Raw genomic sequence first — 27,189 nt, forward strand, 5'->3', positions numbered from 1 at the left:
GGTGCACCTCTTGATCATGAGCCCATCTGTATGTTGCATTGCTCCCTAGATGCCCCAACATTTCATGAGCCCGTTGAGATACAAATATGTGATGGTTTTAAGACTGTCTTTAATTTTTCTTTTCACAAAGTTTGAGCAGAGAAAGTGAAAGAATGTAAATAAATCACTATTCAGTGTAAGAAAGCAAAATAATGATTATTCTAAACACTTCCATTGGAGAGAGAGAAATGTTTAAGAATCACTACTCAAAACAAAGTCACTTAGTCTCAGCTTCCTTGGCTTCTTTCTGTTTCTCCTTCTGCCTTGGGTAGATAACACACCCGCATACTAACCTTGACAAGATAAGTCTAACATCCTCTCTGCTTCTTGACACTCTGCCTTCTCCCAGGGGGGTCGGGGGGCAGTCCTTCTGGATGGGGGGGAGGCCCCTTGGGGAAGAAGCACAGCCCCTCGAGGGGATGGGGAAGCCAGGGGGCTTTGTTGTGTTTTTCTGTTGACTGTATGTATTTGTAAATGTTGTGAATAGTGTATATTTGTACATATTCATTGCATTTCATCATAGCTTGTAGTTTTGCCTGTAAAATACAGCTTCATTTGCTTCCAGACTGAGCTAGCCTGGTTATTTTCAGTGTGGGAAGGGGATTTCAGCTCTCACACTGTTACAAAATACCAGGTTTACCCTGGTCCTGCCAATTGGTCTTCTTCCACTGCTGTAGCCACTCCTACAGGGCATTAGCCACCATCCAGGAGTCTGAATAGAGTACTGTCCGCTTTTCTCATTCAGCAGTCTCCAGGGCTAGCATGATAGATGTGATGCTGGTCTGTACCAACTCGAGGGAGGCTCCCAGGGCTGAGGCTGTGGCTGAGTCAGTGGCGGGCTGCAAGGGGGCTTCCTTCAGGACAGGGTCGTTGACTTTCCTTCTCCTCCTGCCTCTGCAGGAAGGGCAAGACTTTTGCTGGTTGGCGGTTTCCCTTAGCAGGGCGTTCCCTTGGCATGAATGCAGCTGCTGGGGGCTGGCAGGGCTGGTGCGACTCCCTGGACGGGGTAGGCCCTTGCAGGGTCAGCCCATATGGTGGGGCGGGGAGACAGTTCCGGGTAGGCAGGGTTGGACGTCTCCGATCCTGGTGGCAACGGGCTTCAGGGCCGACGGAAGCAGCCCCAGGGAATGGGCACAGCTACGCGGAGCGGCGGTTTCCCTTGGGTGGCTCAAAGTGAGCTGGCATTGCCGATTCTTCTCAGTGACTGCTTCCCATTTAAGGTTACGAGGCAGTCCTTTGCTTGACTCAAAGGAGAGGACGGGACTCTCTCTCAGGGTGGTCCCAACTTTTGAGTGACTCTAGCGTCACAGGGCTGCAGAGCAGTGTAGCAGGTGGCTCTCTTTATCTCCCATGTATGGCAGGGTCACGCAGGGCGGCTGAACGCTGTCCTGCTTTCCGAACCAGCACAGAGGCTCTGTGGTTCATTGTCTGCTGCTCATGGCTATAGCAGACGCTTGAACTGCCTGGACTGGGCAAGTCCTTTCCCCTCTGGGCCAAAGGCTTACCCTCAGGGGTCCAGTCCTCTTTATGACACAGCGGGCTCTTCTGATCCGGTGGGACTGGGCTTTCGACACTGGCTTCTGTAGCTTCAGCAAAGGGATCTCCTTTGCAGATTCCTTGGGGTGCTGGCTTCTTCTCTGTACTGCAGAGGCCGCTAGTATGCATGCATGTGGGAGTGAGAAGACTTACAGGCAATGGCTATGGAGCTTAGCACCTAAGGCTTAATCACCATGAGCTTACAAGCTCAGGCAAAGTGAGAACGACTTGATTACAAGTTGGGGTAATACTTATAAGTTTCTCGAGGCTGGTTTTGACCAATGGGCACTCTTGTCGACATCCTGCTTTAGCCTATAGAAAGCGTGAAGCTAGAATTATGACCTTACCTGGAAGAAGCATGAGCATCCCATGCAATGGTTGCATGTAGTTGTTTACCCCTTAGAAGGCAGGTTGGGGTTGTTTTGCCATCTGGCTGGTGCCTGGGCCTTTGTCCCCCCTTCCACTCCAGAAAGGAAGGTGGAAGGGGGAAACTTGCCCAAACATGTTGGGACAAGTTTTCCTGTATTTGGGGCATAATTCTGGGCATATGTTGCCTTCACCACAGAAGGTTAAGGCCATTCTGGGGTGTATTAGAAGGGGTGTGGATAGTAGGTCGAGAGAGGTTCTCTTCCCCCTCTACTCTGCCCTGGTGAGGCTGCACCTGGAATATTGTGTCCAGTTCTGGACCCCTTGCTTCAGGAAGAACAGGGAACTGCTTGAAAGTGTCCAGCACAGAGCCACAAAAATGTATAAGGGAGTGGAACATCTTCCTTACAAGGAGAGTCTGAGGGAGATGGCTCTCTCTAGTTTGGAGGAGACTAAAGGGTGACCTCATTAATGTTTATAAATATGTAAAGGGTGAGTGCCAGGAGGATGGAGCCAGGCTCTTCTCAGTAATGTCCAATGACAGGACAAGGAGCAATGGGTGGAAGTTGAGGCATTGGAAGTTCCATGTAAACATAAGGAAAAAATTTTTCACTGTGAGGGTGATGGAACACTGGAATGAGCTGCCCATGGGGGTTGTGGTGTCTCCCTCTCTGGAGATATTCAAAACCCTCCTGGATGTGTTCCTGTGTGATCTGGTATAGGTGATCCTGTTCTGGCAGGGCGTTGGACTAGATGAATTTTCATGGTCCCTTCCAACCCCTAACATTCTGTGATTCTGTGAAGTTTACTGCTGATGCCAAGTTGTGTGATGCAGTTGACAACTGAGGGATGGGATGCCATCCAGAAGGACCTAGACAGTCTAGAGAATTGGGCTTTGGAGAACCTCATGAAGTTCTATAAGGTGGAGTGCAAGGTCCCGAACCTGGGTTGGGGAAATCCTCATTATCAATACAGGCTGGGAGATGATGAGATTGAGAGCAGCCCTGCAGAAAAGTACTTGGAGGTACTGGTGGATGAGAAGCTGGCCATGAGCCAACAATGTGCGCTTGCAGCCCAGAAGGGAAATCATATTTTGGGCTGTATCAAAAGAAGCATGGCCAGCAGATCAAGGGAGGTGATTCTGACACTTCGCTCTGGTGAGATCTCACCTGGAGTACTGTGCCCAGCACTGAGGACCTCAACAGAGGAAGGACAAGGACCTTCCTGCTGGCATCGGTCCAGAGGATGCCCACAAACATGAACAAAGGGCTGGAGCACCACTCCTACGAAGACAGGCTGGGAGAGTTGCAGTTGTTCACCCTGGAGAAGAGAAGGATCTGGGGAACACCTTATAGTGGTGTTTCAGTATCTGAACAAGGAGTACAGGAAGGCTGGGGAGGGACTGTTTAGAAGGGCATGTGGGGATAGGATGAGGGACAATGGTTTTGACCTAGAGCAAGGTAGATTTAGGTTAGACATTAGCAGGAAGCTCTTCATAATGAGGGTGGGGTTGAGGCTCCATCCCTGGAGACATTCAATGTCAGACTTGACAGGGACCTGAGGAACCTTGATCTAGTTGTAGATGGCCCTGCTCACTGCATAGTAGTTGGACAAAATGACCTTTGAGGGTCCCTTCCAACCCAATGCATTCTATGATTCTTTGATTGTTGAGTACCTCAGCCTTCTCTGCATCATTTGTCACTAGTTCACATGTCTTATTAATTAGACTGTGTACATTTTCTGTACATCTTCCTGTTCTCACCAACATACCTGTAGAAGCCCTTTTATTAGTCTTTGCATCCGTTGCCAAATTCGGATCCAAATGCACATTAGCTTTCCTGGTCACATGCCTACACATTCAGGCAGCATCCCTATATTATTTCCAGGAGGTACGTCCCTGCTTCCATTGCATGTGTATTTCCTTCTTACACTTCAGTTTGACCAGGAGGTTCTTACTCAGCCATGCCCATCTCCTGTCTTCCTCATCCCAATTTCTTACACATGGGAATTGAGAGCATTGGCACTCTAAGAAGTGTCTTTAATGAGCTGGCAGCTCTATTCTGCTGCTTTATCCATGAGGGCATCTTCCCAGGAGGTCACATCCACTAATTCCTTAAATGACTGAATGTTTGCTCTCTGTGTCAGTGTGAGCTGAAATTCCCCCCACACCAACAATAACCAGGCTAGCTCAGTCTGGAAGCGAATGAAAGCTGTATTTACAAGCAGATCTACAATCTATGATGAAGTGCAATAAATATGTACAAATATACAAAATTCACAACATTTACAAATATATACAATCAACAGAAAAGCACAACCAAGCTCCCTTTGCTTCCCCCCAAAGGGGACCTTTCCCAAGGGGCCTCTCTCCCAGGGGCCGCCTCCCCCCAGACCCCCCTGGCAGAAAGCAGAGTTAGCTAAAGCAGAAAGGTTGTTAACTTAGCTCGCCAAGGTCAGTGTGTTATCTTCAGCCAGAAGAGAAGAGTAGTGGTTCTTAAACATTTCTATCTATCCAATGGAAGTGTTTAGAACAATCATTATTTTGTTTCTTACACCCAATAGTGACTTATTTACACTCTTTCGCTTTCTCTGCTTGAACTTTCAAAGAAAAATTAAAAAGACAGTTTCAAACCATCACAGTCCACCCCTTCTAAACAATTCCATTGGCTGTTACTACTATTTGTCTAATCTAAAATAATATTTACAACACTGATTGAATAAATATCATAGTCCATTCTGGCTATCTCAGATGTAGATGATTCAAAAGGGCGAATCACAGGAAAAAAAGGAGCGAACAGCTTGTTTCCTCACAGATGGAGCGAAGAAAGGAACAGGGACTCTCAGGTGACTCAGGGTTCTCAGGGTTCGTAGGGTTCGTGCACCGTAGATCTCATGGATTCTCCTCTTGGGCATGATGTTGTATCTGCACAACACTCTGAATTTAACCTCTCTCAGCCAAAGTTAGATTTCTTTGTGGAATACACTGAATTTCACCATTTTCTTGCATCACCCAATAGGTGTGACCAGGACCTTCAGCAAAAACCACCACTCGGACAGGTTTGGCCTTTCCTGAAGGAGAAAATACCCAAACAATTTCCCCCTGTACTCAGCTCTCTCAGCTCTTGTGAGACCCCACCTGGAGTACTGCGTCCAGTTCTGGAGCCCCTATTACAAGAGGGATATGGACATGCTGGAACGCGTCCAGAGAAGGGCCACCAGGATGATCAGAAGGCTGGAGCACCTCTCCTATGAGGACAGACTGAAAGAGTTAGGGCTGTTCAGTCTGGAGAAGAGAAGGCTCCGAGGTGACCTTATTGTGGCCTTTCAATATCTGAAGGGGGCCTAAAAGAAAGCTGGCGAGGAACTTTTTAGGATATCAGGTAGTGATAGGACTAGGGGGAATGGAATAAAGCTGGAAGTGGGGAGATTCAGGCTGGACGTGAGGAAGAAGTTCTTCACCATGAGAGTGGTGAGAGCCTGGAATGGGTTGTCCAGGGAGGTGATTGAGGCCCCATCCCTAGAGGTGTTTAAGGCCAGGCTGGATGAGGCTCTGGCCAGCCTGATCTAGTGTGAGGTGTCCCTGCCCATGGCAGGAGGGTTGGAACTAGATGATCCTTGTGGTCCCTTCCAACCCTGACTGATTCTATGATTCTATGAAACAGTTTTGACTAACAGATTCTTTTCTCTGATAACAGGAGCTCTATGACCTTCCTCCTTTTGCAACAAATCTGATTGGGCAGGTCCAGCTCGATTCACTGATCCTCTACTATTCACCAACCAGGTTGCTTGTGCTAAATGCTTCTCCCAGTTTTTCAAAGATCCACCCCTCATGGCTTTGAGAGTGGTTTTCAGTAAACTGTTGTAGCATTCTATCATCCCTGCAGCTGGTGCATAGTAGGGAATGTGGAATATCCACTCGATGCCGTGCTCTTTGGCCCAGTTCTTCACAAGATTGTTTTTGAAATGAGTTCCGTTGTCTGACGCAATTCTCTCTGGAGTTCCGTGTCTCCACAGGATTTGTCTCTCCAGACCAAGAATGGTGTTACGTGCAGTTGCATGAGGAACTGGATAAGTTTCCAGCCATCCAGTGCATGCCTCTACCATAGTCAGCACATAGTGCTTCCAGATCGAGAACGAGGTAGAGTGATGTAGTCAATCTGCCAGGCTTCACCATACTTGTACTTGGACCATCGGTCACCATACCACAAGGGCTTGATCCGCTTTGCCTGCTTAATAGCAGCACAAATGTCACAGTCATGGATGACTTGTGTGATAGCATCCACGGAAATGTCAAGGGATCTGTCACGAGCCCATCGGTAGGTTGCATCTCTGCCTTGATGTCCTGACGAGTCATGGGCCCACCGAGCTAAGAACAGCTCACCTCGGTGTTTCCAGTCAAGATCAGGATCAAGATCAGAGTTTGTGTCCACTTGGGAAACTCTTGCAGCTAGATCTGCCTGATGGTTGTGTTGTTGTTCCTCAGTAGCTTTGCTCTTAGGAATGTGAGCATCGATGTGTCTCACTTTCACTGGGATTCTCTCAATGCGAGCAGCAATGTCTTGCCACAGATCTGCACCCCAGATTGGCTTTCCTTTTCACTGCCAGCCATTCTTCTTCCAGTCTTTCAGCCAACCCCACAAGGCATTGGCTACCATCCATGAGTTGGTGTAGAGATAAAGCTTTGGCCATCTCTCACGTTCAGCTAGGTTCAGAGCTAGCTGGACAGCTTTTACCTCTGCAAATTGACTGGATTCTCCTTCTCCATCTCTCGCTTCTGCAACCCTACATTGTTGGACTCCACAGTGCAGACTTCCACCTTCGCTTGTTTCCAACAAGACGACAGGAACCGTCTGTGAACAAAGCATACTTCTTTTCATCATCAGACAGATCACTGTAAGGAGGAGCTTCCTCAGCACAAGTTACTCTCTCCTCTGGAGGTTTTGCACAGATTGTGCCTTCTGGCCAGTTTGTGATGACCTCCACCAAACCAGGCCTTTCGAGATTTCCCATTCGAGCTCTCTGTGTTATCAGAGCCATCCACTTAGACCAGGTAGCATCTGTTGCATGATGTGGTGAAGAACCTTTGCCTTTGAACATCCAATTCAGAACTGGCAATCTAGGAGCTAGAAGAAGTTGTGACTCAGTTCCGATCACTTCAGAAGCAGCTTTCACTCCTTCATAAGCAGCTAAAATCTCTTTCTCTGTTGGAGTGTAGTTTGCCTTTGAGCCTCTGTAGCCACGACCCCAGAAACCAAGAGGACGTCCTCATGTCTCTCCTGGAGCTCTTTACCATAAGCACCAGGTTGGACCATTGTCACTCGCGGCCGTGTACGGAATGTTCTTAATGTCTGCACCAGTTCAGACAGGTCCCAGACCCATCGCTTGGACTACCTCTCGCTTTATCTGGTCAAAGGCTGCTTGTTGCTCAGGACCCCACTGGAAACTGTTTCTCTTTCGAGTCACATCATAGAGAGGATTCACAATCTGACTGTATCCAGGAATGTGCAGTCTCCAAAATCCCACTATGCCAAACAAATGTAGAATTTCTTTCTTATTGATGGAATTTGCCATGATGGTGGAGACTCTGTTTATCACATCCATTGGAATGTGACGGCGACCATCTTGCCTCCCAGAAACTGGATTTCTCTGGCAGGTCCTTTCACCTTGTCTCGCTTGATAGCGAAACCGGCTTGCAAGAGAATGTCAATGATTTTGTTAACTTTCTCAAAGACTTCTTCAGCAGTTTCACCCTAGATGATGATGTCATCGATGAACTGAATGTGTTCTGGAGCTCCACCTTTCTCTTAAGCTTAAGCTTCGGTCTTTCACAGACCAGTTACCAAGGTTACCAAGGGTCACAGCCCTGGCAAACGGCTCAGACAGCAGCCGCAACTAAGAGATCCTGAAAACCGATCGCTTCGGAACTCAAATAGGTAGCCAAAAAAAAAAAACACACATAGCCGTAATCTCCCTACCCGGATGGAATACAGTTTTACTCACCCTCATCCGGATCTTCGTGCACAAAGTATTACAAGGGATAACGTATTGCCAATTGAACAAGAGGAATTTCTTTGCTTGCTCTTATTCGACAGGTATGAAGTTGATTATAAAAGATGTTTCCCTAGCAATGGGAAGGAGGGAGAGTTTTCCCTGAGAGTTCTGTGTGTGAGTGTGTTACCTGAAGAAGCAACAAGAAGAAGACTTTGAAGTAAAGCTTTCCCTACTAAGGTCAAGAACGACCAGCAGGACTGGACCCAGGACCAGAGAGACGTCTTTAGACCCTTGCATTGTTGGTAGCTATAGACCTCCGTCCCTTTTCCCTCTTCACTTTACTTTTCCCTTTTCTCCCCTCACTTTTCTCTACCTCATATGGGTAAAACAATAAAGTTTTGCTGCTGATTGAAGTGACCCCCCTGGTGTGAGTTGCCTGAGTTCTTTGCACTTTGAGATCACAGTAATGAACCATCACGAGTTCATTGTTTGGACCATGACACTGATACAGGCCAGGATGCTTTCAGCCTTCTTGGCCACCTGAGCACACTGCTGGTTCATGTTCAGCTGGCTATCAACCAGCACCCCCAGGTCCTTCTTTTCCAAGAAGCTCTCCACACACTTCCCCAAGCCTGTAACATTGCATGGGGTTGTGGCCCAGGTGCAACACTCAGCACTTGACCGTATTGAATCTCATACCATTGGACTCAGCCCATCTATCCAGTTTGTCCAGATGTCTCTGCAGAGCCTTCCTGCCTTCCAGCAGATTGACATGCCCACTCAACTTGGTGTTATTCACAAACGTACTGAGGGTGCACTCAATCTCCTCATCCAAATCATTGATAAAGATGTTAAACAGAACTGGCCTCAGTACTGAGCCCTGGAGAACACCACTTATAACTGGCTGCGAACTAGATTTAACTCCATTCACCACAACTCTCTGGGCCAAGCCATTCAGCCAGTTTTTTACTCAACATAGTGTGTGCATATCCAAGCCATGGTAATTTATATTCTCCAGGAGGATGCTGTGGGAAACTGTGTCAAAGACCTTACTAAAGTCAAGATAGATAACATTGACACCCTTTCCCTCATCCACCAGGCAGGTCACCTTGTCATAGAAGATCAGATTGGTCAAACAAGACTTGCCCTTCATAAACCCATGTTGACTGGGCCAAATCATCTTGTTGTCCCATGTGTAATGCATGATGTCACTCATGATGATCTGCTCCATGACTTTCCCTGGCACTGAGGTCAGACTGACAGGTCTGTAGTTTCCCATATCCTCCTTCTTGCCCTTCTTGTAGATAGGTGTCACACTTGTTAACCTCTACCAGGACCTCACTGGTTAGCCAGGACTAATTAAAAATTATGGAGAGTGGCTTGGGGAGCTCTTCTGCCAGCTCCTTTATCTTGAGCTTGGAGGAAGTGGTGCTTGAATAGTCACCATCTCTCTTTGGCCCTCCTACCTTCTAGAGCCCTAATCCATGGGATTTCGCCAAGTAGGTCTCCAAAGAGGTCACTCTGAAGAGGTTCACTCACTGCAACTGCAAGACTGAGGCTGAAACCCAAACAGAAGTACTGCAACCTACCTATGCTAATGTCTCAACCCAAAAAGTCATCCCAAGGATTCAGTTGTCAAGACCTCAGGTTGCATGAAGATGCAGTGCCTGGAAGTTCTCCTAACACTTGAAGGCAGTGGTGGATGTCATAGCTGCAAGGGTGCCAAGCTACAAGAACTCTTGAAACAAGTAGCTATCTCAAACAAGGTACAAAACAGGCAGCACAAGGAGTTGAAGGAGTTGGCAGATGTGCTCACCAAGCCACTTTCCATTATTTACCTGAAGTCCTGGCTAACTGGGGAGGTCCCAATTGACTGGAGGGTAGCAAATGTAACACCTATTGTGGTAGTTTGAGCTCTGAGTTTAGGAGCTCAAATGATAATAGATATAAATTCCTCCCCCTGCCCCTCTCCCTTTTTTCTCGGCAGGGTGCAGAGAGAGAAGAAAGAAAAAAAAAAAAAGGGGTAGGGGAAAGGAAAAAAAATTCGTGAAAGAAATATTCTGAAGTCAGTTTGGAAGTAGGAGGAGTAATTTTTTTTTTCTTTTTTTCACAAAAGGGAAAGGAAAAAAATAATTTTTTACATATATATATATATCTCAGTAACAAGGCGGGGGGTGTTCACAGAGGTGAGGGATGAGGGTAAGTGGGAAAAAATATACAAAACCAAGCCTGGATGGCCTTGTGTTCCCCTGGATGTCGGTGGATTCAGTTGGGAGAGAGAAAGGGCCCCAGCCACGTGGTCCGGTGCAGGAGACTGACAGCAACAGCAGCAGGAAGTCCTCTTGAGCAGACGAGGCAGGAAGAAAGGGGAGAGTAGCAAGATATCTGCCCTTTTTATAGGCTTGCTGGACAGGAAGGGGAAGTGGAATAGACCACCTCTGAGTCAGGGGACCACCTTCTCCCAGCAGGGGAGGGGCCAAGCCCTCCCCAGATTAAATTTCTTTTGTCCACCTGGGGCTGGGTTCTTCTCAGCCCCATCCAGGATGGGTGTGCCCCAGCACAGTCCACCCCTCTATTTCACTTCCACTTTCCTGTCACAGTTTCTTTATCCAGTCATGAGTTGTGGTATTAGAGTTCATGTTGTGAGTCCCTCTTTATCCCGGCTGTGTCTCTCTCTCTCAGGGCAGTCTCTCTCTCTGGTGCCAGTTGATGCAGGTGGTGCTTGAGCTGGGCAGGAACGTGGAGAAGAATAAGAGAGACAGGAAACCATCTTCACCTCTGAAGGGGAGTCAGGAACAGTCTATTCCTGCATGGGAAGCAGGAGCAGGTGTAGGCGAGATGATGCAGAAGTCCTTTTGAGCTGATGCTTGTGTGCAGTGGGTTCATGCTGGATCCTGGACGCCAGGTTGTTATCAAACTAGGAGAGAAAACTTACAACGACTTATAACTATTATACAGTGATTACATTACATTAATTGGTGTTACCTTCAGAGGCTATACCTTTTCAGCCAACGTCACGTTTCGTTGTGGCACACACTGAATATCCCCAGTCTCTATCATGACCCAGTATGTGTGACCAGGCCCCTCAGCAGAGACCACCCCTCGGGTTGGTTTGCCCCCATCAACAGCAGGGAAAACCCATACTGATTTTCCTAGTAGGTTTTTCTCATTGATCACAGGAACTCCATCTCCATCCACTGTTTGCAGCAGGTTGGACTGGGCAGGACCAGCTCGGTTTACAGACCCTCTGCTATTGACTAACCAAGTGGCCTGAGCTAGGTGTCTTTCCCAGTTCCTAAAGGTTCCACCCCCCATGGCTTTTAGGGTGGTCTTCAACAAGCCATTGTAGCGTTCAACCTTCCCTGCAGCTGGTGCATGGTATGGGATATGGTAAATCCATTCAATCCCATGTTCCTTTGCCCAGTCCCTTGTGAGATGGTTCTTGAAGTGGGTTCCATTGTCCAACTCGATCCTCTCTGGGGTGCCGTGTCTCCACAGGACGTGTCTCTCCAGGCCCAGGATGGTGTTGCGGGCAGTAGCATGAGGTACTGGGTAGGTTTCCAGCCACCCTGTACTTGCCTCCACCATGGTCAGTACGTACTGCTTGCCACTGTGAGATCGAGGAAGGGTGATGTAGTCGATCTGCCAGGCCTCTCTGTACTTATACTTTGACCATCTCCCCCCATACCATAAAGGCTTCATGCGCTTAGCCTGCTTTATGGCAGCACAGATGTCACACTCATGAATAACCTGGGAGATGGCTTCCATGGATATGTCCACTGACCTGTCCCGAGCCCACCGGTATGTGGCATCTCTCCCTTGGTGACCTGAAGTGTCATGGGCCCAGCGAGCTAGGAATAGCTCACCCTTGTGTTCCCAGTCCAAGTCTATCTGGGAGATTTTAGCAGCCAGATCTGCTTGGTGGTTGTGCTGGTGCTCCTCAGTGGCTCTGCTTTTGGGGATGTGTGCATCAATGTGCCGTACCTTTATTGGCAGCTTGTCCAGATGGGCAGCAATGTCTTGCCACAGGTCTGTGGCCCAGATAGCCTTTCCTTTCCTCTGCCATCCGTTCTTCTTCCATTCCTTCAGCCACCCCCATAAGGCATTTGCCACCATCCAGGAGTCAGTATATAGGTAAAGCACCGGCCAGTTCTCCCGTTTTGCTATATCCAGGGCCAGCTGGACAGCTTTTACCTCTGCATACTAACTGTATTCGCCTTCTCCGTCCCTTGCTTCTGCCACTTGCCTTGTTGGGCTCCAGACAGCTGCCTTCCATCTCCGCTTGCTCCCTACAAGACGGCAAGATCCATCTGTGAATAGAGCATAGCCCTTTTCATTATCAGGGAGGTCATTATATGGGGGAGCTTCCTCAGCACGGGTCACTGTCTTCTCTGGTGGCATCCCAAAGTCAGCACCCTCTGGCCAGTTGGTGATCACTTCTACTATGCCAGGGCGTTCAAAGTTCCCCATTCGAGCTTGCTGAGTTATCAGGGCCATCCATTTACTCCAGGTGGCATCTGTGGCATGATGTGGGGTTGAGCCCCTCCCTTTAAACATCCAAGTCAGGACTGGAAGCCTTGGAGCTAAAAGGAGTGGTGACTTGGTCCCAATTACCTCAGAAGCGGCTCGGACTCCCTCATAGGCAGCTAGGATCTCCTTTTCTGTTGCAGTGTAGTTGGCCTCAGAACCTTTGTACCCCTTACTCCAGAAACCTAGGGGCCTGCCCCTTGTCTCACCAGGAGCTTTCTGCCACAAACTCCATGTAGGACCACTCTCACCAGCCGCAGTATACAGCACATTCTTGATCTCTGGCCCACTTCGAACAGGTCCCAGAGCCATAGCGTGGACCACTTCTTGTTTTATCTGGTCAAATGCTACCTGTTGCTCAGATCCCCACACAAAAGTATTTTTCTTCCGTGTTACATGGAAGAGGGGTTTCACTATTTGACTATACCCGGGAATGTGCATTTTCCAGAAGCCCACAAGCCCCAAGAAGGATTGTGTCTCTTTCTTACTAGTGGGTTGCACCATAGTGGCTACCTTATTCACCACATCCTGAGGGATGTGGCGACGGCCATCTTGCCATCGAACTCCCAGAAACTGGATCTCTCTGGCAGGCCCTTTTACCTTGCTCCTCTGTATGGCAAAGCCAGCCTCCAACAGGATATCGATTACCCTCTTACCCTTCTGATAGACCTCCTCTGCTGTCTCACCCCATACAATGATGTCATCAATGAACTGCAGGTGCTCAGGGGCTCCACCCTTCTCCAGTGCAGTTTGGATCACTTCATGGCAGATGGTAGAACTGTGTTTCCACCCCTGGGGGAGACGATTCCATTGATATTGGACACCTCTCCAGGTGAAAGCAAACTGTGGCCTACATTCTTCTGCAATGGGAATGGAGAAGAAAGCATTAGCAATGTCTATTGTGGCATACCACTTGGCCGCCTTCGATTCCAGTTCGTACTGGAGCTCCAACATGTCTGGCACAGCAGCACTCATCGGAGGAGTCACTTCATTCAGGCCACGGTAGTCCACAGTCAATCTCCATTCCCCGTTTGCCTTCCGCACTGGCCATATTGGGCTGTTGAAGGGTGAATGAGCTTTGCTGATTACCTTCTGGCTCTCCAGTCGTTGAATCAGTTGATGTATGGGGTGCAGAGAGTCTCGGTTGGTCCTGTATTGCCTGCGATGCACTATGCGAGAAGCAATTGGTAACTTCAAATCCTGCACCTTATGGCTGCCAACTACGGAGGAGTCATCTGACAGCTCAGGCATGGCAGACAGCTGTTCCCTGTCTGCAGTCCCTACAGCTGCTACTCCAAATGCCCACTTGTGCCCCTTAGGGTCCTTAAAACATCCCTCCCGCAGAAAGTCAATGCCAAGAATGCAAGGTGCATCTGGACCAGTCACTATGGTGTGTTTTCCCCACTCATTCCCAGTCAGGCTTATCTCAGCCTGCAGTACAGTCAGATCTTGTGAGCCCCCTGTGACCCCTTGAATGGTTATGGACTCGGTCCCTCTGTAGCTTGATGGTATTAGGGTGCATTGGGCCCCTGTGTCCACCAGAGCTCAGTACTTCAGGGCTTCTGAAGTGCCAGGCCATTTCACAAACACATTCCAGTACACTCTGGTGTCCCTGACCTCCGCCTGGCTGGAGGCAGGGCACCTCTAATGCTGGCGGCGAAGCCCACATTTGTCACAGGGCCCTGTGTTACTGGGAGAAGGGTCTCTTGAACGGGAGGAACCACCCTGGGAAACTGGGGCTGCCCTTCTCCTGGGCAAGTTATTCCCATTGGGGCCACCTTGCAGTTCCCGTACTCTGGCCCAGAGTGCAGAGGTGGGTTGGCCATCCCAGCGGTTCATGTTTTCCCCATGGTCACAGAGAGCTCTCCACAGAGCCACCCTTGACATCCCCTGATTAGCTTGGGGTGATCTCCTAGGGGGAGGAGAATGACGTTTATTCCTGATGGCTGAAACATGGATCCATTCTGATGGGTAAGGTGAAGGGGGAGAAAAGGTGTCATCCCCTTCCTTCAGTTCAGGTTTGGAGGCCTTAATTTCTTTGATGATGTCTTTAGTCATAGCCTCTATGGCTGAGATTATGGGCCTGTGACTGACACTGTCCTCATATTCCCTCAGGTCACTAGCAAACTCACCCACAGTTTTAGGACTTCCTTCCTGTCCAGTCAGGAGCATCCCTCCTAGTGTGTGTGCATATCTTTGAGGGGCACCCTGGGTGAGTTTTTTTACTAAGGACCGTTTCATGGGCACCTGATCTGGGTCCAAGGGGAGCTGGCCATTTCCATAGATGATCTCCAGCACAGCCATCTGTCTCAGGTACCGAATGCCCTGTTCCATAGCCGTCCATTTAATTGGGGCCCAAGGCAAATCCTCTCTGGTAGGGTACCTGCGCTTTATAGCAGTAGTAATCCGGGTCCAGAGAGTGTGTGTTCCATCGAGTTTTGCTAATTCTTTATCCAGACCAGCATCACAAGACAGGGAGCCTAGAAGTTTTGCCTCCCTCTTATCTAGATCTACAGTTTCTGCACCCTCATCCCAACATTTTAGGGTCCAGTTTAGTATTGTCTCACCCTCTCTCCATGCGTAGTCCAGACGAGTTTGCCTTAATTCTTTTCTGGGCAGAGATGTGATGGTTATGATCTCCTGATCTGAGTCCTCTCCATCTGCTGGTGGGTTCTGAGATGTGCTGGGACCTGCTGAGGTGCCTTCTCCACCATCCATATTTGGAGCTGATTTTTGCATCTTTTTCCTGCGTGTGGTAACCGGTGCTAGGGAAACTACAGGTGGAGGAACATCAGGGGTTATGTGTGAAGCTGTTGGTGGGGGGTCAAACCCGCGGGGCTGGGCCTCAGGTTTGGCCAGCCTCCATCGGGCTGGACAGCATTCACAGCAGCCAGACCCCTCCCTCCTGTTTTCATAAACATTATCACAGTGCCTGCAGTGCTTACAGCTCTCCGCCTTTGGGCCATTAAGGCTTACAAAAGAATTCCCTAAACCGATTGTCCCTCCACAGATAGATCTTAATGGGTTGGGGCACCCCCTTCCCCACATGGCCAGAGCGAGTATGATTATCAAGATTACATTTAAACCTACAGAGCATATTTTTACATAGTCCCATTCTCCTTCAGCAATATTTTTATCCACACGTTTAGTTTCATAATAGGTTTCAGAGAAATTCTTTATGTCAGAAAAGTTTGAGAAGTGCCCACCGCCAGTAGGATTGATGGAATTCAAAAGGTACATGCAAAACTGCATTGGCAGAGTTTTTATCCAGTCAAGCAGCATCTCTATAGTTAACCAAAGCACACGGTAAGTCAGAAGTTTATACACATGCGTCCAAAAGATCCAGCCAACAGCCCATCCAAAAACTTGAACCATAAGAATCTGTAAAATTACCATCTCTAGTTCCAAACCCTTCTTTCCCAATCAGGTGTTATTTTCAAGCAAAAGAAAAAAATATTATTTCCCAAGCCTCACGTTGGAAGCGCCAAAAGAAATATTGTGGTAGTTTGAGCTCTGAGTTTAGGAGCTCAAATGATAATAGATATAAATTCCTCCCCCTGCCCCTCTCCCTTTTTTCTCAGCAGGGTGGAGAGAGAGAAGAAAGGAAAAAAAAAAAAAGGGGTAGGGGAAAGGAAAAAAAAAATTTCGTGAAAGAAATATTCTGAAGTCAGTTTGGAAGTAGGAGGAGTAAATTTTTTTTCTTTTTTTCACAAAAGGGAAAGGAAAAAAATAATTTTTTACATATATATATATATATATCAGTAACGGGCGGGGGGGGTTCACAGAGGTGAGGGATGAGGGTAAGTGGGAAAAAATATACAAAACCAAGCCTGGATGGCCTTGTGTTCCCCTGGATGTCGGTGGATTCAGTTGAGAGAGAGAAAGGGCCCCAGCCATGTGGTCCGGTGCAGGAGACAGTGACAGCAACAGCAGCAGGAAGTCCTCTCGAGCAGACGAGGCAGGAAAAAAGGGGAGAGCAGCAAGATATCCACCCTTTTATAGGCTTGCTGGACAGGAAGGGGAAGTGGAATAGACCACCTCTGAGTCAGGGGACCACCTTCTCCCAGCAGGGGAGGGGCCAAGCCCTCCCCAGATTAAATTTCTTTTGTCCACCTGGGGCTGGGTTCTTCTCAGCCCCATCCAGGATGGGTGTGCCCCAGCACACCTATCTACAAGAAAGGAAGAACAGAGGATCCTGGAAACTGTAGACCTGTCAGTCTGGCCTCAGTACCAGGGAAGGTCATGGAGCAGGTCATCTCAAGTGCCATTACACACCATATAGAGAACAACCAGGGGATCAGGCCCAGTCAGCATGGGTTTATGAAAGGCAGGTCCCGCCTGATGAACCTGATCTCCTTCTATGACAAGATGACCCGATTACTGGATGAGGGAAAGGTTGTGGATATTGTCTACCTAGACTTTTGAAAAGCCTTCGACTCTGTTTCCCACAGAATTCTCATGGACAAACTGGCTGCTTATGGCTTGGATGAACACATGCTCTGCTGGATAAAGCACTGTCTGGGTGAACAGGCCCAAAGAGTGGTGGTCAATGGAGTTAAATACAGCTGGTGGCCAGTCACAAGTGGTATTCCTCAGTGCTCAGTGTTGGAACCACTTCTGTTTAACATCTTTATTGATGACCTTGATGAAGATATAGAGTGTGTCATCAGTAAGTTCACAGATGACACCAAATTAAGTGAGAGTGTTGATCTGCACAAGGGTAGGGAGGCTCTACAGAGGGACTTGCATAGATTGGATCAATGAGCCAACGTTAACATGGCAAGCTTCAACAAGGCCAAATGTCAGGTCCTGCGCTTGGGTCATGACAACCCCAAGCAATGCTACATGCTTGGGGAAGTGTGACTGGAAAGCTGTCTGGCAGAAAGGGACCTGGGGGTTCTAATCGATAGGCAACTGAGTATGAGCAAGCAGCGTGCCCAGGTGGCCAAGAAAGCCAATGGCATCCTGGCTTGTATTAGAAGTGCTGTGTCCAGCAGGAATAGGGAGGTGATTGTCCCCTTGTACTCTGCACTGGTGAGGCCACACCTTGAGTATTGTGTTCAGTTTTGGGCACCTCAATACAAGAGAGATGTTGAGGTACTGGAGAAAGTTCAGAGGAGGGCAACAAAGCTGGTGAAGGGCCTGGAGAATAAATCTTATGAAGAGCAACTGAGGGAGCTGGGGCTATTTAGTTTGAAAAAGAGGAGGCTGAGGGGAGACCTCATCACTGTCTACAACTACCTGAAAGGACATTGTGGAGAGGCTGGTGCTGGTCTCTTCTCACAGGTAATAAGTGATAGAACAAGAGGGAATGGCCTCAAGCTGCACCAGGGTAGGTTTAGACTGGACATTAGGAAAAAGTTTTTCACGGAAAGAGTGGTCAGGCATTGGAATGGGCTGCCCAGGGAGGTGTTTGAGTCACCAACCCTGGATGAGTTTAAAGGTCATTTGGATGTGGTGCCTGGTGATATGGTTTAGGGGTGACCCTTGTAGAGTAGGATTATCAGTTGGACCTGGTAATCCTGAGGGTCTTTTCCAACCTGAATGTTTCTGTGATTCTGTGATATTTACGAATGTGAGAAGGAAATCAATACATGGTGTTGTGCACTGCCCCAGGCTGAGTAACAGCCTGGCCTCAAGGCTGCACAAGGGGAAGGTAGACATGAATTCAACTTCAAACTGACTGGCACAAACTCACAAGATGGAGAATGAACTGTTGTCTTTGCTTGGGACAGAAGGAAGAACCTTCCCCTGAAGTGCCCCTGCAAAGCAGATGATGCCCCGGGGTTGGAGGAAGAAAAGCACATGAGTAGCAGACAAGATCCAGGAAAAGCTGACCATGCAAAACTGATCGAACCATCTACCCACATTAGAAACAGCGCCACCAGAACAGCATAAAGTATTAGTAAATGAACTGAGAATCTCTGAAGCACCCATTTGCTGTCCAGACAATATCTCTAGAGAAGTTTACTGCCTGCCAGGACCTTGCATTCATAATGTCACTGAGAGGCTACTGAGCCTGATGAACCCTGCAGGTTATCATTCACTCCTACTATTCCATGTAGTGTCCAATGATACTGCAACAAGTGACTTAGAACCATCTAATGAGACTATGTCCCTCAGAGCAATGTTAAAAGGATCTGGAGTACAGGTGGTGCTCTCTATCCTCCCAGTCAGAGGAAGGTTTTAGGAGAGAGAAGGCAAATTGTACAGCTGAATGCCTGGCTGTGTGGCTGGTGCCTGTATTAGGTCTGGATGAGGTGGCGTTGACTTAATCCACAACATGCCTCATAGTGCTGTGCTTTGTAGTGATAGCTAGAAAAGTGTTGATAGCATACCAGTGTTTTGGTTAGCGCTGAGCAGAGCTCCCACAGCATCAAGGCTGTCTTTCCAACATTTCTTCCACGCATTAGTAGGCTGAGAGTAGAGTGAGCAAGATCTTGGGAGGGAACATAGCCAGGACAGCTGAACCAAACAGACCAAAGGGATATTCCATATGATGTGACATCAGGTCAGTAATGTGATGGTTTTAAGACTGTCTTTTTAATTTTTCTTCACAAAGTTCGAGCAGAGAAAGTGAAAGAATGTAAATAAATCACTATTGGGTGTAAGAAAGCAAAATAATGATTATTCTAAACACTTCCATTGGAGAGATAGAAATGGTTAAGAACCACTACTCAAAACAAAGCTCAGTCAGTCTCAGCTTGCTCAGCTTCTGTCTGTCTGCTTCTTCTTTTCTGGCTGAAGATAACACACTGACCTTGACAAGCTACGTCTAACAGCCTCTCTGCTTCTTGACTCTCTGCCTTCTGCCAGGGGAGTCTGGGGGGAGTCCTTCTGGCTGGGGGGGAGCCCCCTGGAGAAGGCCCCTGGGGGGAAGCAAAGGGGGCTTGGTTGCGATTTTCTGTTGATTGTACATATTTGTAAATGTTCTGAATAGTGTATATTTGCACATATTCATTGCATTTCATCATAGATTGTAGATTTGCTTGTAAATATAGCTTTCATTTGCTTCCAGACTGAGCTAGCCTGGTTATTGTCGGTGTGGGAGGGGGATTTCAGCTCTCACACTGTTACAAGCAATAAAAACTATGAGAGAAGAGGAAGGGGGCATTTGTTATTTACATTTGTCTTCCAGAGCAACTGCTATGTGTACTGAAGCCCTGCTTCCTGCGAAGTGGCTGGACATCTGATGCTGCTGGGAAGTAGAATTAATATTTTCTTTTCCTTTGCTTCTGTGTGCAACCTTTGCTTTTGTTTTATTAACTGTTCTTATCTTGACCCATGAGCCTTTTGTTATATTTTTCTCTCTCCTATACAGCTGAGGGAGAGAGAACACAACCTTAGGCACCTGATGTCTAGCTAGCAACAACCCACCACAGTCCTTTTTGGTGCCCAGTGTGGGGCATGAAACAAAGGTAGTTTTGTGTTAAGCGTGCTATAGTTATAGTATTTAAGTGGCAAGAGTTTGCTGGATGCGCTGCTTATGTCTATATTTTGCTGAGTTTGGGAATATGTTAATACAAACAATAGCTATGTGCTTTGCCCTGGCATTAATGGCCTTACTGTGCTGGGGGAACTGTTTTGTGGAGATGAGGGAATACATCTCACTCGCTCTACCTTGGACGGATATGGATGGTTTTATTATGCAGGTTCCCGAGGTCCTTATACTACTAATTAATACTGTTACTATACTATAGGTTTTGCGGAATTGTCACCTTAGAAATCAGGCCTTATGTCTGTTTTATTACCCTGAGCTTACATTCCTCAGTCTCGCATTTCAAAGAGGCTGCAGCAGCTTTGTTTTCCTTACATATCAGTTTGTTCGCATGCTCTCACTACCTGTTTTAGAATATTTTCTTAGGTTCTCGCACAGTATGGAATATCTTGTTTTGTCACAAGACATTTTTTTGTCACAGGTTGTTTTCAGACTTTTTCCTTCACTTAATATGTAAGCTAAACATAGATAAGAAAGTGTGAGATCATACCCCATGAATATCTAATAGGTAGGAGGAATAATTGTATTAGGTTGGTGTGACTTTGTAAAAGCTCCTGTATAAATAACTGAAAACTTCGCTTTGGGGCCCATGGGTCTTGGAAGCAATCCTCCCATGTGCCTTTTTAGCACTAAATAAATGGAAATGTGTGGAAAGATTTGGACTGATTCATTAGGATGGCTATCACCTTCCATAACTTGGGACTTGACACGTGAACGGGCAAGCAACCTTGATAAACCAGCTGATAGAAGAGTGTTTTGCCTACCCCTGCATGTTAGGGAAGGTCTCGACTGTCTCAAGCGTGATGATGCTGGTGATGATAGGGTTGAATGCTTATGGGTAAGAATCAGGGGGAGGCCAACAAGGCAGATGTCATGGTGGGGGTCAGTTACAGACCACCCAATCAGGATGAAAAGGTTGACAACATGTTTTACAGGTGGTTGGGTAAGGTCTCAGAATCATTTGCCCTTGTTCTTGTGAGGGACTTCAACTTAGCAGATATCTGCTGGAAATACAATACAGCCGACAGGAAGCAGTTCTGGAGGTTCTTAGAGTGGATGAGTGAGCCAATGAGGGATGGCTCTCTACTAGACCTGATGTTTGCAAACAGAAAAGGACGAGTAGGAGATGTAATGGTTGGTGGCTGTCTTGGACAAACCATGAGATGGTGGAGTTTTCAATTCTTTGTGAAGTTTGGTGATGGGGGGAGTTTGTGTCAAAAGAACTACATCTTTGGAATTCTGGAGGGCAGACTTTGACATGTTTAGGAAATCAGTTGATGGCATCCCTTGAGAAGTAGTCCTGAAGGACAAAAGAGTCCAGGAAAAATGGACATTCCTCAAGAGGGAAATCTTCAAGGCATGGGAACAAGCTGTCCCCATACACTGTAAAATGAGTCAGTGGTGTAGAAGACTGTCCTAGATAAACAGAGAGGTTTGGGTAGAACTCAGGAAGAAAAGGAAAGTCTACTGGCTATGGCAGAAGGGGCAGGCAACTCAGAAGGAGTACAAGGTTCTTGGTTTCTGGGTTTAGGGTATTGGTCTTTTCGACTGGGCTGGCTGTGGGTCAGGAGTGGGGGATATAGGTTGCTGGCTTCTGCTGCTCCTTATGTATTCTGCTGTGCTTATTATGAAAATTGGTTAAGGTAATTCTGCATTGTATTTTCTTATTTTCCTCATTAAAGCTATTCATCTCAACCCAGAATATGGGGTGTTTGTGTTACATTCCCTGACTTCTGTGTTGGGGGAGAGCGGGCTGTGTTAACCCAGGACAGTCTATATTTGGCGTCCAACGTGGGGCTCAAAAATCGGGCTGCCTTGCCTAAGGCAGCCGATTTTGGCAGGAGACGAAAAGGTTGAGACAATGAGAAGCAAGATAACGAGAGGATTCAGTTAAGGCTTGAGGCTTGCTTGCTAAGAGTGTTACATACGTTTGTTTCCCTCCCCCCCCCCCCCCCTGTGGTGTGTTCTCTATTTTGATGTATTTGCTTTCCAGGGGCAGTTGGGACCTATGTTCTAGGGTCCTGTATGTGCTCTCTCTGGTGCTGAGTGTTTCCTTAGGGGAATGGCTTAGACATGTGATGTTGCTGTGCTGTTTACAGGTGAGCCAGTTTGCTCTGCTTTCATGCACAGCAATACAGGACTCTCCCAAGAATACCATCCGGAGATCTGCCCCAATGCTGGATAATTAGGAGTGGCAGGGTGCGTGGGAGAGTATGGGAAAGTGCTTAGGCTGGTGGTCACCTCTGGTGTTTTAGAATTTCACCCCTGAACAAGTGCAAAATCCTGAAAAGCTAGTGAAATGTTTGGAAAAATCTGTTGTCAGCCCAGAAGTTTCCAAGAGAGAGAAATCACTGTGATGTGTTTGGGCCTTCTCATCACTCTCCAGAGTGGTCAGGGGCAAGAGAAGGTCGCTGGGCCTATAGACAGACCAATAGGCATGGCAAATGCACAAGAGAACCAGCCTGTGTCAGTTTCAGCTGTCCCTGTTCAGAAAAAGAAGCATACAGGGAAAGCAGCTCCTCTGGGAAAGGATGAGGATGAATCGGGCTCATCACAGGAACAACCCAGGGATGCTTGCTCAGTCTTTATCTCTGACTTTGGAAGATGGCCGAGGACAAACAGGGGATGAAATGAGTAGCAGGCCCCAGCAAGGCAAGGGAAGTCTCTCTTCCTCTGTACAGGCCTGTGTTTCAGCTGTGAAGGAACTGTCTCAGGAGGTCCATCAACTCAAGACGAAAATGTTCTATTCCCCACCTATGCGGTCCCATGTTTCAGCCATGAGGAACATGTGCTCCCCTGTCCAAGGGAGAGAATCTGGGAGGTACACACCCTGGCGTGCCGTGTGGTTTTACTTGTGTGACCATGGGGAGGACATGAGGGAGTGGGACGAAAACCACACTTCAGTCCTAGCTGCACAAGTACATGAATTACAAAGAAATTATTCCCCAAAGGATGTTGCCTCAGTTTCCAGTGGAAATTCACCCAAAAAGAGCAGACAAGCTGATACTGCTTTTGATCCTCCTGAAGGGACTTCCAAAGCACCTTCACAAGATGCAGGTGATTCCAGTCAGAATTAGAGAGGCTCTGCCTCCAACCAGATGGAGAAGAGAAACAATTGGGTTTATTGAACTGTACAGATCCAATGGCTTGGTAAGTTGAATCCATACGAGTATAAAGCTTTAGTAGATACAGGTGCAGAGCACATTCTGATGCCATCAAACTACAAGGGGTGGAATCCATCTGTGTTTCTGGTGTGACACGGGCATCCCAGCAGCTGGATGTATTGGAAGCAGAACACCGGAATGCAAGCCACAGTTCGCTTTCACTTGGAGGGGTGGAAGGAGTCACTGGAATCAACACAGCCCCACCATTTGGACTGGTCATGGACTGGTCATGGACTGATCCAGACTGTACTGGAACAGGATGGAGCTCCAGAGCATCTGCAGCAAGAAGTCTGTTGTGTACCGCAAGGCGATCTCATTTTGAGTGAGAATGGACAAGTGACTGATGTATGATGTGTGTTGTTTGATGTTAATTGCTGCTGGGCATAATGTAGATGGTATAGAATAAGGGGTGGAGAATATCATGGGTTGAGTTAAATCTGTTGCTGATATTCAATCCCATGATGCTGTCATGCCAGCTTCAAATGAAAGTGCTAGCTGGAGCAAAGTATCATGGGGCTTGTAGTTCAGATTGTAACAGGGGAGGCTTCCTGTTCCAGTTGCTGCTTCCGGTTTCTGGTTTTGGGGTGTTGGTCCTTTCTGCTGGTCTGCTGCATGCTTGGGGGATTCATTTTATTGCTGGCTTCTGCTGCTGCTTTTGCTGTGGTTTTCTGCAAAACAGGCTTAGGTAATTGTACATTGTACCATTAAACTCTTAGCTCTTTATCTCAGACCTGAGTTGTGTGTTGGGAAGCAGGCAGGTTAGCCCTTGTGATAAACCGTTACAGGCAATGAGGCTCATGAAGGGCCTAGAGCACATGTCCTCTGAGGAGTGGCTGAGGGATCTGGGGTTAAGTCTGGAGAAAAGGAGGCTGAGGGGAGACCTTATCGCTCTCTACAGCTACCTGAAAGGAGGTTGGTGTGAGGAGGGGGACAGTTTGCCATCTCTGGATACCACTCCCCTCAAGTGTGAGGGCAAGACATCCATTCAAGGAAGATCTTGTGAATTTCCAAGGAAAGTGGACTATTGTTGGGGAAGACATCCAGTACCTGAGAGAATTATCAGTGCTGTAAATCATCTACAGTGATCTAGACAATGATGAGGTCTCCAAAGATCCAGAGGGTGTCCTGTGCATATAGACCAGAGGAAGGTGAATCAAAGTGCCCCAGTATCATATTCTAACAGCTTGGAAGCGATGCATTGCCCAGATATGGATACATCAAATATGGAGACAGTGTTGTCTTGACTCCAAAACTTTGACGAAAACCTCTGTCCCTCCTCATCCTTACAGGACAGTGGTTTGTCTATCAGGGGCACCAAAAGGAGTCAGTTCCCTTCTGCCCAGGTCAGAGGGAAAGGGAGCCCCAGGCACATGCTGCACAGTGCACTCTGGTTCTTCATGCATGACCAGGGGGAGGACATGAGGAAGTGGGATGGTGAAACCACCTTTAAGCTAGAAGCCCATGTAACTGAACCAAGAAGGAAGACAGCTGTTAGGAAGGAGCCACCCAAGAAGGCTGTCAGTTTAGTTGCTGTAGAGGCACAAGAAGGCAATCAGTGATCGCCCAGACATAGAAGAATTGAAATCACCTCCCTTGATCCTGATGAGGGGACTTCTGATCTGGCACTGCAAAGGTCAGACAGTGAATATTTTGATGAGGAACAGGAATAGAGGGTCCCCATCTTTGGCCAGGAGGAAAGGGATAACTGGGTATACTGGACAATGTGGATTTGATGATCTGGCACATCAGACCCTCAGAAGTGTAATGCTTTGGTAGACATTGGTGCACAGTGTACACTGGTGCCATCAGGGTATTAGGGGCACAGAACCCATCTGGATCTCTGGAATGATGAGGGATGTCAAGAATTGTCTGTATTGGAGACTGGGATGAGCTTAACAGGCTAAGGTGATTGTACATCATATCATCTCATTAAACACTCCTTGTCTCCACCCAGGCTTTGAGCTGCCTTTGTGTTAATTTCACTTCTGATCCATGTGTTGGGGTCTTGTGCGAATGGGCTGTCTTAAACCAGGAAAAAAGTTATACTTAGCCCAGTAAAGGTACAACAACCCCATACACAGGAAGGCTGGCCTCAGAAAAAGGGCAATGAGTCAAAAAATGCTTCAAACCTCCCCCACCCTTTAAAACTTTCCCCTTTATACTGAGCATTAGTTTTATGGTATAGGATACACCTGTTAGCCAACTCAGGTCAGCTGCCCTCACTGACTCAAAACTGCTAATGGCCTGCAGTGCATGGCTGGTCTATGATTCTGTCCCTGCAAAAACAGGACAGACATAATTTTCTTTTCAGATATAATCTCTTTATAGTTCTTAGAAAAAGTACCAGCCCCCCTTTTTACTTATAGAATGGTAATGCTTTTTATAGATGGCAGCATTTTAATTCCCTGGAGACCTCAAGCTTCTGGGTTGATTTGCACAGCCAACAGTCGGTTGGGTGGTTGTCAGGGCTGCAGCCTAACCTTGTCAATGAGCCAAGTAGGTTGCAGCCCAACAACTGATATAGTGGGATGCCCTTTTACTGAGAACTGCCCATACCACTCCCAACTAATGCCACAATCTTGGTCACTAGCCAACTGGCCTAGGGGCTAGTTATATGTGGCTTCCTGGGGTTTTAACTGGCCATGGGGACCACCACCACTGCTGAAGTCTTGCCTGTTCTCTCACGACCTGTCACTTGCTGGTTCAAGGGTGTCAGAAACCCACTCAGATACTTCGTATGACCTCTTAACTTTCTTCAAACTGCATCTTGTTTTATTTCTTTTTAATTATTAATGTTCTTGTTGTTAGTCTGTAGAAGCTGCTTGGTTAAGTATTTGGAGGAAAACAACACCTGTCCAACATGTCGGATTGTTATACACCAGAGCCATCCATTACAGTATATCGGGTAAGTGTGTGGTATGAAAGGAAAAGCACAACTAGTTACTCTCTGGGCTGTTGAAACCTCCCAAATACAGTATGATTTCTCTCTACAGTTTTTATTTGTTTATCAATATTTTAAATATACATAAAGAAGATTGATTAGAAAATAGAAGATTTATATAAAATAGGTTAAGTTATTAAATTCTGCTATGCATCTGAAATTCTTTTGACGTAAATCCTTTACTCTTGAATTGAACAATAGACACAATAGACTTTGCAAATACACAGCATTATTGTTGATTTAGTCTTTCAAATAACTGTTCAATTCATAGGTGCTGATGAAAAAGTTGGTAGCCGAAAAGTTAGAGCAATAGCTTCAATATCTTGAATGGAACAGTCTCTGAAAAATATGCACCTGCTTATTTCCAATTCCATATAGGGATTTCTTACTGTGTGACCTAAAATGAACATGGTATTTTATCATAATTTCCTTCTTTTTAAGTGTATTTTCTGTTTAGTTATACATTATCTTTAGTTTTCTTCAGCAGTTTCATTTTTAAAAATTCAAAGATATCAGTCAAATTATTATACTACCTGAATTGGCTGGATCTGCACTAGAGATTTGTACCATAGCAACTTTCATTGACAGAAATGTATTGAGACTGTTCACAATGTTGTGTAGACTCTTGTCTACCTGCATGCAGTTTCTTTGAATTTGTGGCACTGCTTCAAATGTGCACATCCCAGTTCTAGTGCAGCTTTTGAAGAAATGGCTATTGAAAACAAATTTGATTCTTTCTCCATTTTCACTGAGTTCACTGAATTGCCCCAAATTGAGTCCCCTTCAGAAGTCAGAAATAAGATAGAGTTTTCTTCTATCTTTTGAGAATGATGTAGAGATTGTACTAGAGTGTATTTTTAAAATATGATGAAACAGTCACGACAAATCCATGTCAGTAGGCACTTAAGACAACATGGTTGTTATCTGTAAAGCTACAGAAGTACATCCACATATTGGTTCAGAAGCCTGTTTTAAATCCTAAAAGATGCCTAGGAGCATAGCCTCAAATTGAGTAGTTAGAAGTGGATTTGACAGTTGTTTGTGGACACTGAATGGATAGTATTTTGTCTTTTTAAAAATGGATCCCTTTAGTCTAGGTTCTTTGCTCTATTGCTTCAAAAAAATGA

General features: G+C 46.9%; 2 protein-coding genes across 2 annotated transcripts in view; one reads left to right on the forward strand and one right to left on the reverse strand.

Moving 5' to 3' along the window:
- Positions 1-27,189, reverse strand: part of PRUNE2 (prune homolog 2 with BCH domain) — a 554,668-nt gene that overhangs the window by 312,603 nt on the left and 214,876 nt on the right. The window lies entirely within an intron of this gene.
- LOC128979594 (polycomb group RING finger protein 3-like) overlaps positions 25,914-27,189 on the forward strand; it is a 28,330-nt gene continuing 27,054 nt past the window's right edge. Inside the window, exon 1 of the mRNA XM_054397898.1 lies at positions 25,914-26,026. Coding sequence (XP_054253873.1) covers positions 25,914-26,026 — 113 coding nt within the window. The remainder of the gene's footprint in view (positions 26,027-27,189) is intronic.

Source organism: Indicator indicator, chromosome Z (genome assembly GCF_027791375.1).
Source record: "Indicator indicator isolate 239-I01 chromosome Z, UM_Iind_1.1, whole genome shotgun sequence".
NCBI lineage: Eukaryota > Metazoa > Chordata > Aves > Piciformes > Indicatoridae > Indicator > Indicator indicator.